The sequence below is a fragment of the Carcharhinus amblyrhynchos genome, chromosome 1 (assembly GCF_965287045.1).
Source record: "Carcharhinus amblyrhynchos chromosome 1, sCarAmb.v2.hapA, whole genome shotgun sequence".
In the NCBI taxonomy this organism is placed as follows: Eukaryota; Metazoa; Chordata; class Chondrichthyes; order Carcharhiniformes; family Carcharhinidae; genus Carcharhinus; species Carcharhinus amblyrhynchos.
Window position 1 is genome coordinate 123,847,677 of NC_137324.1, and position 13,263 is coordinate 123,860,939.

The window sequence follows — 13,263 nt, forward strand, 5'->3', positions numbered from 1 at the left end:
CACTTTAGGAAAAAATGTGAAATCATTATAAAAAATGCAGAAAAGATTCACAGAAATAGTTCCAGGACTGAGAAACTTCCATTACGAAGACAGATTGGCAAGGTTGTGACTATTTTCCTTAGAGATGGAACAGCTGAGAGAAAATTTGATAGAGGTATTCAAAACCATGAGGATTCTGGACAGAATAAATAAAGGTAAACTGTTCTCACTCCTGAAATGATCACGAACAAGAGTGCACAGAATGAAAGCACTTGGAAAATTCCATTCTCTATACATGGTACCCTTTGTCTGTATAGCGCACAAAAAGCAATACTATTCACTGTATGCTCATACATGTGACAATAATAAATCAAATCAAATTTTAAAAAGTTAAAATTACATGAAGATAAATGTTTTCATACAATGGGTGGTTAGTCTGGAATGTACTACCTGCTGTTGTATTTGGGCAGCTTTGGTCTTAACATCAACAGAGAATTAGACCATTACCTGGAAAGGGAGAATGTGCACAGTTATGGAGAGAAGATGGGGAAATGGCACTCAGTGAATTATTCAGAAAGCTAATGCAAACATGATATGCTAAATGGCCTCCTTCTGTACTGTAACAATACTGTGATTGATACTGGGCCAAGTGTTAATTTTAAGTCTGTAAGTGATACATATTTGTTAACCAATAGCATTTAGGGATATGAAATAAAAGTGGGTATCTGGAGTTGGGTCACAGATCAGTCATTACCTCATGAAATAGTGGAGGAAATTTGAAGAGGCAAGTGACTTCCACCCAACACATCTCTGTCATCTCCTCCAGCCCTACAAACTCTCTGACATTATTAATAATAGAATTAAAAGGTCAAATTTTGGCCTCTTGTCTGACCCTAGCTAAGCTACTGAAGCCCAGAGTTCCCTTCTTAAACTTCTACAATCTCTTCCCCTCTCTGTTCCTCTCTTCTTTAAACTCTGCCCCAAACACCTATCTTTTTAACCAAATATTTTCCCACTAGCCCTAATATTTCACAAGAACGTGTAAGCACCAGAAATCGGAGCAGGAGTAGGCGACATGGTTGTGGAACCTGCTCCCCTGCCATTCAATATGATCAGTGCTGATCTTGGGCATCAATTCAATTTTCCCGCATATCCCCTGATTCCTGGAGAGACCAAAACATCTGTCTATCCCAGACTTAGATACATTCAACAATAGAGTATCCACAACTCTCTGGGGTAGAGAATGCCAAAGAATCTTTAAGGGAAGAACTTTCTCCTCGTCTCAGTCCCAAATGGTGAGCCTGAAACTGTGCCCCTGTGTTTTAGCTACCCAAGTCAGGGGAAACAATGTCTCAGTGTCTACCCTATCAACTCCTTTGGTTCATCTCAATTTCTATCTGATTCGCTGCTGTGAGGTGTTGGCGATGTTTTGCTGTGCAAAGTAGTGAGTTGATGTTCATGTGTCGTATGAAAAGGCTGCTTTCATCTGGATGCTGAACTTCAGTTAATGTTGTAGGTTCCCATCTGGACTTTAGCCATTGGGCCAGTTAACTGCCATACATTCCTCGGATGTAATGCCTTTATGGATTCATCTTGGACCTGTGAAACGCTGGATAAGCGGTTCCATTTTACAAAGTTCATGCCCATTGTCAACATTGTAAATGGCGCGATTAACTCGTACACTTCCCAACCCAGCATTTCTGATCCCAGATGAACAAATCAGGACTTGTGCACAGTGATCTTGAGTAGACAGGGAACTATAATGAGCCAAATGGCATCTGATAGATAGATGTTGCTCTGTATCAGGCGCGGTGGGGGGTGGGGGGGGAGGTGGTGGTGGTGATCGGGGAAACAATTGTTTAACTCGCCATTCTCTAGCTAGTCCAAGTTGTACATTTACCGCAAGCATGCCTGGAGAGTCCTTCAGTCACTGTGAGTTGGGTTGAGAGTAGGACAGTATGTGATTCTTACGAAATATCAGCGCAAAATAAAAACCTATCAGTCACCATCAACAATGGGCAGTGTGAATTTATGTGAAAAACATGTACATGTAGCCCTAACGATATGTATCACTGGATAGATTTTCTTTCCAGCAGTGTGTCGTTCAGAGCAAAAGCAATGGAATGGAAATCTCAAAGATGTTTAATAAATGCACTAAAGAAGGATCTAAATGTTCGGTTTTACAGCATTTGCCGCAGTGATTTCATTCTATATTCCGCCTATACTTTCCAGTGAAATTGCACATATCTCTCCCATTAAGTCTCGCACAAAAACAGATTTTACAGATTCGAACTATCAATGTTTCATAAATGTGTCAAAAGTTGGGTAAGAGAAACATGAATCACTGTGCAACTTTGCTATGTAGTAACGGTCCCTAGATCGCCGGTCCGTTAACTCCCATTTTAAAGAGGCTGGTGTTGGAGCAAGCCTTCTACAATCTCCAATTTGCATCTCATGAAATAAAAATGTCAAAAGGTTTGATATATTTGTTATCTCCGGACAGCTATTTGCAAAGGCATTGCAAAGAAGTTAGTCTGATTTTTTTTATATTCTTTTTGCTTCACCTGGCTGGAACTACTTTTAACTTAAAATCTAATTTTTGAGATACTGGATAACTACATAAAATTTAAAGATCGGAAACAGGGCCTTGGGCCGCACTGATCTAATCTAGTGTTTATAGCCTATGTCGATTTCCTCCCTCAGTTCTTACCATATCGCCATTAGTGCATCCTTCTATCCTTTTCTCCTTAATTTTCTTATCAAGATTTCCCCTTAACCGTGTCAGCTTCCCCAACAATACCTCACTGGAACTGGTAAAGGCAGGAATGTAGTTTAATTGTTCATAAACATATCTGATGATGCATTGTTGGGGTAAACGCATTGAGCGGTATACCAGTTCACCAAGAGCTTCTTCCACACAAATGCACGCACCACGTTTCGACGAATATTAAAGTTTGAAATTTATTTAGTAGTGTCACAAGTAGGAGCACATTAACACAGCATCACTGAAGTTACTGTGAAAATTCCCTAGTCGCCACACTCTGGCGCCTGTTCGGGTGCACTGAGGAAGAATTTAGCATGGTCGATGCACCTAACTAGAACTTCTTTCAGATTGTGGAAGAAAACCCAAAGAATGCCCAGACAGACATTGGGAAAATGTGCAGACTCTGTATAGGCAGTAAGCCAGGAATTGAACCCAGGTCCTTGGTGCTGTGAGACAGCAGTGCTAATCATTGTGCCACCCTGCTGCCCCTCAATATTAATTTCAATTCACAAGCGCGCAATACTTTTCGATGTACGCAGAGAAATATTTTTCCCAGCTAGTGTATTTTGCATGCTCGGTAAGTCCCCAAAGGCTTTACAACTAACAACAAAGAAAAATTGGAATTGTGTCTACTGCCATTCTGTGAACTGCAGCTGCCAAACACGATGTAGCAACGTCCCACAAGCAGCAATGAGATAATAACAAGATAATAGATTTTTACTGGTAGTGATTGAGAGATAAATGCCATTGGCATTTTATGCTTGCCAGTGCATTACCAGAGAGCTAAGATAATTCTACTCTCTGAATGGTGCCCTGGGATCTCTTATACTCACAGGAGAGGGCGGCTGGGTCTTGGTGTGCCCTCTCATCCAAAAGATACAGCTGGGAGAGTGCAACAATCCCCTAACTACCTCATGAAGTGTCGGTTTAGAATCTAAATCCCCAGAGTGGAACTCAAATATGTGAATGTTGTCCCAGAGCTGACACTAGGGTCAATTCAGCTGACACAAAAGCTGAAAAATTATAACAAGATGACCTAAATTATCTAGTGAGGAAAAAAACTACTGCCGGAAATGCCGAGGAGTTGGAAACATGGTACCAGTCCCTCGAAATGCGAGCATCAAAATCCCCACGGAGTTCAGGATCTATATCAAGTCTGTCAGTCAGCTCCTAACTTCATGCATATTGACATAATGCCGTGTCACGTTTCCGTGTGGCGTGGAGAGGCATAGTTGACTAGTAATCCAGAGACCCAGCACAAGATGTGCAGGTTGGGTTCATTGGCCAAGCTAAATTGACCCTAGTTAAGAGGGATTGGCAGATTAAATATGTGGGGTTACGGGAATAAAACCCGGGTGGGATGTGGTCGGTACAGAATCGATGGGTCGAATGGCCTTCTTGTGTACTGTACGGATTCTATGTTTCTATGATTAAGGTCTGGAGACTCGGGTTCGAATCCCACCACGGAAATCTGAAACTAACAGTCTGATGATAAGCATGACACCACTGTTGTAAAAATCCATCCTTTTCACTAATGTCCTTTAGGGAAAGAAATCTGCCGTCCTTACCTCGTCAGTCTTATATGTGATCCCAGAGCCACGACAATGCGGTTGACTCTCAAATGCCCTCTGAAATGGAAGGCAGTTAGGGATGGGCAATAAATGCTGACACCCACATTCTGCAAATGCATTTTTAAAAATAACATGCTATCTTAGTTCTTTTCTGCATTGCATTCTCGCTATTCCTTAATTTATTCCGCTCTTCTAGGGCGAGATTATCCAACAATTCAGATAGTGCTCTCATATTTATTTAGTCAGCATGTACGCTAAACCGTCAACATTGATAAATACGTTACAGATGTTAGCTATGGTTTGGTTAAAATATGTTTACATTCTTTTCGGTTTGTTTTAAATCTCAGACCGTCTACTTCAGGCCCGTTTTACCATAACAGCTGGGATGCTTGAATATGAAACGGATTTTTCCTTTTATGTATATATAGCACAAATGTCTACATTTAATGGAAATTCAGACTGAAGTTGAGCTCAAATATAAGTTTTGAAAAATACTCTAGCAACCTTCGAATGACTGGGTAGTAAAGTTACTTAAATTAAAATTTGTTTATTTACTTCCGTGCCTCAGCTGACCGGCTCTATCTAATTCCATTTTTCGTTGATGCTATACTAGTGTTGTGGAAATTAAGTGGAGATCCATACAGTGATGAAAAGTCAGGAATTTTCCATTAACCCGTTGCAAGTTTAACAACATGTCTGAGCACTCTCTGTGAATCAGTAATTTTAAAAGACCTTCATTTATATCAGCGAACAATTATACAGGACATTTAACTTATTGTGGATTTCAAACCCTGAAAGCTAAATTTCAACACAACCCTCGGTAATTATCAATAAAAGTTCCTAATTTATGACATATTTCACTCAGTTAACGTTTCCCCCGCCTCAGCCTATTGAGGTTTCACGCTGACTCTATAGTTCTTGACACCTGGGTGTCTCTGATCTTAGACAATGGAGCGGGATATCTAGTTGGTGCATTCGTTATTGGGTGGGTGTAAGGGGGGGGGGGGGGGCAGGTACAAATTGGAAGCTCATTTTGGAGGTTTTTATACATTTTATGTTTCGATTTTTGGAGATGAGATCTGGAAGGTTTTTTTATGTAACTGTGACTTAAAATAAGCTTCAGACCAACAGTAACTGTTTTTAGTTTAACGATAATGGTTAATAAATCTAACATCATAGAGTAGTAAATATTTAACTTCAGTTATGCAGTAAACGTGTTACTCCAATTTGACGCATCTCTACATTGACCTTTTCCTTCCTCAGTATTTGCATAATGTTCTATTGCACCGTTCCATTCACTATTTTTACTGACTGCACCATTCTGCTAGTTTGCCTCCTAGTTTTTAGCCCATGAAGCAGGGCTCATAATTTATTCGTAAAACGTAAATGTTCTCCTTAGAACCTGGCCGGTCTTTGTTTCCAATGTTTTCTCTCTTTATTCCCAGTGTTGACGATGTTTCACTCAGTTCAGTTCTATACCAATATTGTCGCCAAATTGCGAGGTTAACGACTTCACGGAGGTAAGTTCTAGGATCTGATGGTAGAGTGTGTGTTAACCAGTCTGTCGCTCCGTTGTTGTGCTTGACGTGACTGTTGGACTGAATTCTATTCTATCAGAAATCCGTGAATTTTTCCGTTCACCCCTCTACCTTCAAAACTACAAGTCAGCAATCTGCGGCCTAGAATAGTATAATGGCACACGGTACATTAGGGTTGGAAATTACATGCAGCTCACATTCAAACTCGGAAGTCTCCATCTGAGACAACCATCTCGGTATAAAGTATAGGTTCAATAATATGCTTTATAATAGACTGGCACGGGAATTAATTAATATAAAAGTCAAATGAGGCAAATATTGATTAGGTACGTTCTTACAGATATGCACCATTTATTTTACTCAAAGGTGTTTAATGACTTGAACTTTTTCTAGTGTTAATGTGTTGTCGATGTGAAACCTGTTGATGGTTTAATAAGCATTAAAACTTTTCGTTATACCTAATCTCCAATTTATTGGAATCCCACAAACAGCTACTGGAGCTATGGGCTTTTTGAGAGACTTTCTAGTGTAGTTTAGACAGAATACCTCAGGTCAGCAATAATCACCCTTTGCTCCTGTTTCTGGGATGATTGAATTGCTACAAATGTTAATTTAGACCACAAACCTTATCACTTCGCCTTTTTGCATTTTTTTTACAATCTTACACTTGAATAAATTCATGGTCGGCAATTCTGTTTTGAATCGCAGATAATGCCGGTGTCGGATTTTTTTAAGGTTACAGAAACCAAAGGCAATGTAATTCTGACCACAGCTAGCGGTAGATTGGTGTCTTTTAGGCATATTAGGCATAACGGTCCATTCATGAGCAGTTTATAGATGAGCTGTGATCGACGTTTGCCCAAACACGTGGCAAACGCTGTGACGGTCAGCCTTGGCACCATGCAAATTAAACTGTCAATCCCGTGAATTTATTCCCGGCGTCTCAGAGCAGATAAATTCTGGCATTACAACGTTTGGAGAAGAAAACTTCGATTGTTACAACTTTTGTCAAGAGCTTTTAGAAAGTGGGAGGCCTTATCACGGAGTTTAGCGTGATTCGTTGAACAAGGTGCGGGGTTGGGGGGGGGGGGCGCGGGGACTGACAAAACGGAAACTAAGGGAAACAAACTGGACTTGATTAAGTATAACTTTTAATGTGTCATCGGTCCTATTTTGTTAACAGTATTTAAATTCTGGATCTCCACCAAGCATTCGGTATAAAAAGCCTTAACTTACAATTTTTAATTTCCACAATAAAACCCGGAGCACTAGAATTATGTCTAGCTCTGAGACTATTTTGGTTTTGGTGAAGGTATGTTCCAATGTATAATAGTGTGTATGTCGCCTTATTCAGAACGAACAGCGCCACCCGAATGGGGCAACGTTAGTGCAAAGCACAGTAACGGCGTTACTGGGCTAAATATTATGAATGTTGCATAGTTGAAACTCAGCATTGATTTGTAAGACACAACTTGTAAAGCTGCAAAGTAATCGTTTTCCTCTTTATTGCATCGCGTGAGGATAAATGTTCATTGTATATTGTGGGTGAGGCCATAACTCAGTCGAAAATAGGCGATCTTTATAAGCAAAGGGCTAAATAAAAATAAAAGTACAATGCATGAATAAAATGTAAAGGAAGCACCAAAGCGTACCAGCATTCGCTATTCCCGACAGCTCTGTAACAAACCACACCAGAAATTGATCGATATAAAATCAAACGGTATGCGATGGTAGATGATGCGTTGATTCAAACACACAGGTTGCCTGATTTCTTTGGGGATTGAACCAGGGTTTATTGCAATCTTGTTTCCTCTGGTAATATAAATGTGCTACAATGAGTTAAAAAAATCAACTCAAGGAGATGTCCAGGTAACTAATGTTCATAACATATACTAAAATCCCAATCGAGCATTTTGAACTTGCTCTGCCAGTCCTCACATGCTCATTCTACCAAGAACTAGGAGTAAAAAAAAACTAATGCATTAACACAGCAATATATTAAGTAAGCAAAGGTGACTTTATAGAAATTACCGATAAAGTTTTTTTTTGATGTTGTAGTCCTTGGACGCGGTGGAATATAATGTCACCGGAACAGTGAATACCCTCTCCTTGTGTAAATCATCTCTTTGGGTGTAAAAACGCGCGAATTTCTTGTTCGGTTCTGCAGCCACAGACCCTCCCCATAAAATTGTCAAGTATTGCACATTCGCACCAACTGAAAAAAGTGTCAGAGACAAAACAAAAGTGTTGAAGTTGACCCCCCCCAAAAAAATGTCTTTTGTTTCGATTGTGTTCGATGCCGCAAGACAGTCCCACCTTCAATGTGCCGCCTAGACCAGTCCACTCATCTGTGACCTGAGGAAAGACATGGGAGAAGGAAAGGTGCTGAGCGGATAGTTGACAGAACTGGAGAAGCTCACCAGCGGAGGGGACACTTGCGGTAGGCTGAAGCTTAAGGCGCCCGGCGGTGTGTTTTCGTGATATAAAATGGGGACTCTCACAATCCTCTGCGCGTTGTGAGAAAGGTTGACCGCTTCCAGGTCCGCGGCCAGCTGCCTTTTCCACTTGTTCCTCCGATTTTGAAACCAGATTTTGACCTGTGTCTCGGTCAGGTGGAGGGAAGCGGCCAGGCCAGCCCTCTCGGAGCTGCTCAGGTAGCGTTTCATGTCAAAAGTAGACTCCAGCTGGAAGACCTGACTCCTGCTGAAGACCGTACGCGTTTTCTTTTTGCGACCCGATTTCTGATCAGAGTCCGTCTGGCTTTTGACAGCCGGGTTGCTGCCGGCCTCTGACCCCTTCCCCTCCAGTAGCTCGTCCTCCTCTTGGCTGCAGACCTCCTTGTGACCGTCTCCTTTGTCCGAAACTAGCGGGGAGTCCAGATCGCTCGCGGTGAGGGAGAAACTGTGCTCTTCCTCCGAACTGGAGCTTCCTTGTTTGGGACCTGTGGACACAAATAGAAACGGCAATTACAGGTCAGCCCCTGGGTTCCTTCACAGGTCGAGACGAATGGATGAAAACAAAAGGCAAGTGAAGAGTAAAGCCTGTCAGTGTTGTCACTGCTCAATATTGTGTGTGATAATCTCTCCAGCATAGGCTGTACCTATGATCACCAAGGTTACTTCGGTTTTGTCATGACTGTGCTTATTATTATTATCATTCGGGCCAATCCAGCAAAAGCACCTTCATCACAATCATTATTTCTTGATCGCAGTCTATAAAATGAAGGAGCCGACAGGTCGGTTCCAATCTAACATGCAGCGAGACTTAGTTTTAAATGGGAAATTGAAAAAGGATTTGCAACTTGGAAACAATGAAGGCAATTGCGGCCTCTGGTCCTGAATGAGGAGACGGGGGAAGGGGGGTGGTAAAGACACGAGGATAGGATAAAGGCATGGGGATAGGGGTAAAGACATGGGGATAGGATAAAGGCATGGGGATAGGGGTAAAGCCATGGGGATAGGAGTAAAGACATGGGGATAGGGGTACAGACATGGGGATGGGGTAGAGATATGAGGGTGGGCAAAGAAATGGGGGTGGGGGTTAAGACAAGGGGATGAGGTAAAGACAGGGTTGGGGTAACGACACGGGGTAGTGGGTAAAGACATGGGGGGTGGGGTAAAGTCACAGGAGTAGGATAAAGACATGGGATTGGTGTAAAGACATGGATGATGGGGTAAAGGCACGGGGGGGATGGGAGTTGCGACGGTAAGGCACTGCAACACAAAATACAAAGGAAATGTATCGACACAGAAGGTTTCTGGCCCGGGGGTTGGGGGGGGGGGGTGGAATGTGGTCCCCACTCCCTCTTTCATCATTTCACTCGGTTCAATACGATCATGAGAGAAGACAGTGGGATCAGGCACTTGGTATCATCACCACCCTATCCTCTATTAGCTCTGTTAGACTGACTGGAATCTGAATGTAAAGCTTACCAGCCCCGGGATGTTGAAAGATGAAGCGGCCCAGTGTTTACAGCACTGATATGTGGATAAACAAACGAAAATTTCATCGCACAAACTCGAATCCATTCATGTCTGCTCCCAGCTTGGCAACCCTGAAGCAGAGGGAGCGGGTGGTGGCGTGGGGTGGGGGGGGTGGTGGTTAGAGAAGGGGAGGGGAGGCTGTGTAATTGCTTGTTGTTAATGGTCGCAACAATAAGAGAGTGAACTTACTGTCTGGACTGGGGCAGCCGGCACATCTGGGCTGCGCTCCCGTGTACCACTGCAACATACTTTCCCTGAGTGGAGAGCTGTGTGCACTGAAGGCCAGGCTGGAGATGTGACAGCACAGCTGGCTGCAGTGGTTCCCCGCAGTCCCGCGATGGAAAAGGCTGGATCTGGGAGCCAGCCGCTCCCCATTCTCCTCCTTCCCTCCCGCCGCCTTGCCGCTGCTGCTATTTCGGAGCAGGTTCTCTATGAAGAAGGAAGACACCTGGGCGGGTGGCGTGCCCTGAGCCCCGGTCACTTTATCCGGCATGGTCTGCTCTTCTGTCTGAATGGAGGAGATGTGTTCAAAGCCCAGGCAGCGGGCGGCCTTTTTTCCCGTCTCTCTCTCTCTCTCGCCGTTAAACAGCAAAGGCGGAGTTCTCCTCTGGCGAGAGACCGGTTCCCCGAGCGGTCATAGCAAACGGCAGCTAAACGCAGGAAGGCAGCAAGCGACTCTCCCTCTCCGAAAAACATAAGCACCAACACATCGTCCACTCGGCGCCAGTCAGTGAGGAGAAGTGAAGTGGGGGGGGGGGGGGTAGTTGGTAGGAGGGGGAATTATTGTAAATGATGAAATTAAAATGTCAGGCGAGTTAAATGCTGAACATACAAAGAGTATAACCACGGATTGGCCGGGCACAATGGCAAATGGGATTACTCAAGAAAATAGAGAGAATTGCTTGCAATGAGTTCACTGCTGTGTGTTCACACACTGTGCCTGCGGCTACAGGGGCTTGTCTGTCAGTGCCTTTATTTAGGTCAATTAGCGAACAAATCACAAATCAGAATCCAGATCTAGGTCTCGCATTCCACACACTCAGAGAAGAAGTGAGGGGGCAGAGGCGGGGGTGGTTTAAATGTGTGTGTGTGTGTGTGTGTGTGCGCGCAGGGGGGGTGGGGGCGCTCTGCAAACCCCGATAAGCCATTCCCTATTGGCTAACACTCGGAATTCACTTCCTGTCAGTGTCCCCCCAAAAAATGGTCCTGATGTCCCATTGTAGTTAGTGGCAGGACGCCGAATGCTGTCTGAGATGCATTTTGCCGGGCTTTGGCTACTTTGTCCTGCTCCCATTGCAAACTTTGTCATTCTGTGCTCAGACGGAAAGTAAGATGCTCTGTTCGCCTCTTGACTTATTTTTACCTTGTCGGTAAATTGAACGCTGTTGTTTGTGGACCAATACTGGGCAGAATTTCCAAAATGATCGCTCATTTGCAGCCTCCGTTAACAATCGGTGTTTTTTTATGTGTAGAATTGGTCTGTGTTATCTACTGGAAATCTCCATTATCCCAGTAAAATTAAATGTGATTTAGCACTTCTGTCCGGCGGCGCAAATAACAAAAAAAACCTTTGCTTTCTCTCGGAGTCGCTGTGTCGTAAAAAAAGTGTTGAATGAAGCGTATCCACATTGTGTGTTCAACGGTGCCATCCAATTTAAAACATGGGCAGAATTTATTGAGGGATAATTGCCCATCCTTGCATACAGTGAATTGAACTTGACTGTACATTTACTGTGAAAGCGCCTCTTACAGTGCATTTTATCCAGTAATCGGTTTTAAACTCCCTCTCATTGTTGTTGCCTTGTAGTTTTAAGCCTGATCATGCTCGGTTCAAAGGACGACCAGTTACTGCAAATGTCAGCTTAACTCGGCGTCTTTGTGCTTTTTTAATATTATTCATCCAGGTTCATTACAATTCAGTATGTTGAACTGATTTTCAGAACCAGACATGAACTCTTCATATAGGTGAGTGACTTCTTTTAAAACATTGAACCATAACAAAAGAGTACAGATGGTATTAAATAATACTTCTTTTCCATGATGCCGCTTATGCATTACTTATTAAGGGAAGCAAAACGATTTCAAAGGGAAATATCAGGGTTCAATTCCGCCCTCGGGTCACGATCTGTGTGGAGTTTACACATTGTCTCTCCGGTTTCCTCCGGGTGCTCCGGTTTCCTCCCACAGTCCAAAGGTTGACTGGCCATGTTAAATTGACGCTTAGTGACAGGGGGACTAGCAGAGTAAAGATGTGCGGTTACAGGGATAGTGAACGGGTGGGATTGTTGTAGGTGCAGACTCGACGGGCTGAATGGCCTCCTTCTGCACTTAAGGGATTCTATAAAATTAACGTGGGGATGGGATTGCAACAAAGCATCACATTGATTGGGATGCTTGTTTTTCAATGTTTGCGACTGTTGTACGTTTGGTGTGATAATACCACAGTTGTATAATTCCTATCGTGTGAAGTTCTTGTATATAACCCCCAGGTTGGTATGTAGAACACGACGATGATTCGTGCGAATGGTCACTTGACTGTATCAAGGAACACAGTATAGTTACAAACCAATCCATATCTCTGAGCAGGAGTTACATAGAATATCGGTTGGAATTGTGAAGAGTTTGCATGCTGCAAGTTCGAGTGTGGTGTTCTTTGCCTTATTGCTGCATCATCTCCGCTGAAACTTAATCCATTTTTTCATGTTTTAATTGCATGTGGTCACAGTGCAACCACTCTACCTTTTATAGCCCAGGGAATTCATTCGACAAACTAAACTGCCTGTAACCAGTTGGAGCCAGCAAAATAGGCCGAGTGTGAATACATTATTCGCCTTAAAATCGCTGGCTTTGATAAACACAAATTCATATCGAAAATTAAAAGGATTTAAAGGTCGCATTTCATCTGTTATAAAACGTTGCATAGGAGGTGATAAGAGTCACGGACGCAGGTTTCAGTTAGGGTTTGTAGGTCTTCTCGGGAAATGTCGAGGAGAGGAAATCTTTCCTAACTTATTGAGAGTTTGAATTGGACGGTCACAGACCCTACATGCAAGATTTCTTTGTTTGGCGTTATTGGTAATTATGGATGCGAGTCGAATATAAGATTAGATATTTTATAGTTCGGACGAGTAACAGCCAATGACATCAGGGCCAAGTTTTCATGTTTCTCCCAAAACAAATCTACTTGGCATTATCATGCAATTTTCTGCCAGATTGTCCAGAGAGGAAGGATCCGACTGCTCAAAAGATAGTATCAGTGTAGCATGAACCTTAAGTGCAATTCACCATTTAAAAGCGGAATTGTTGCGATCAATATACGGATGGTACTTATAGACAGTCATTCTCCAATTGCTCGCTGTCCTGGATCATATATGTGGCTTTCTGAAATGCTCAAATGAGGAGAGTTATATTTCGGAAACAGTACAGTC

The 13,263-nt window shown here is 42.9% G+C and overlaps 1 protein-coding gene across 1 annotated transcript; it reads right to left on the bottom strand.

Annotated features, from left to right (window-relative positions):
- Positions 1-7,368: 7,368 nt before the first annotated feature.
- Positions 7,369-10,684, bottom strand: hmx1 (H6 family homeobox 1). Its single transcript, XM_080199359.1, has 2 exons — positions 10,025-10,684; positions 7,369-8,793 (listed from the first exon to the last, which is right to left on the bottom strand). Exons 1-2 carry the CDS (start codon positions 10,326-10,328, stop codon positions 8,183-8,185), a joined length of 915 nt encoding a protein of 304 aa, XP_080055485.1. The 5' UTR covers positions 10,329-10,684; the 3' UTR covers positions 7,369-8,182.
- Between the last annotated feature and the right edge of the window lie 2,579 nt (positions 10,685-13,263).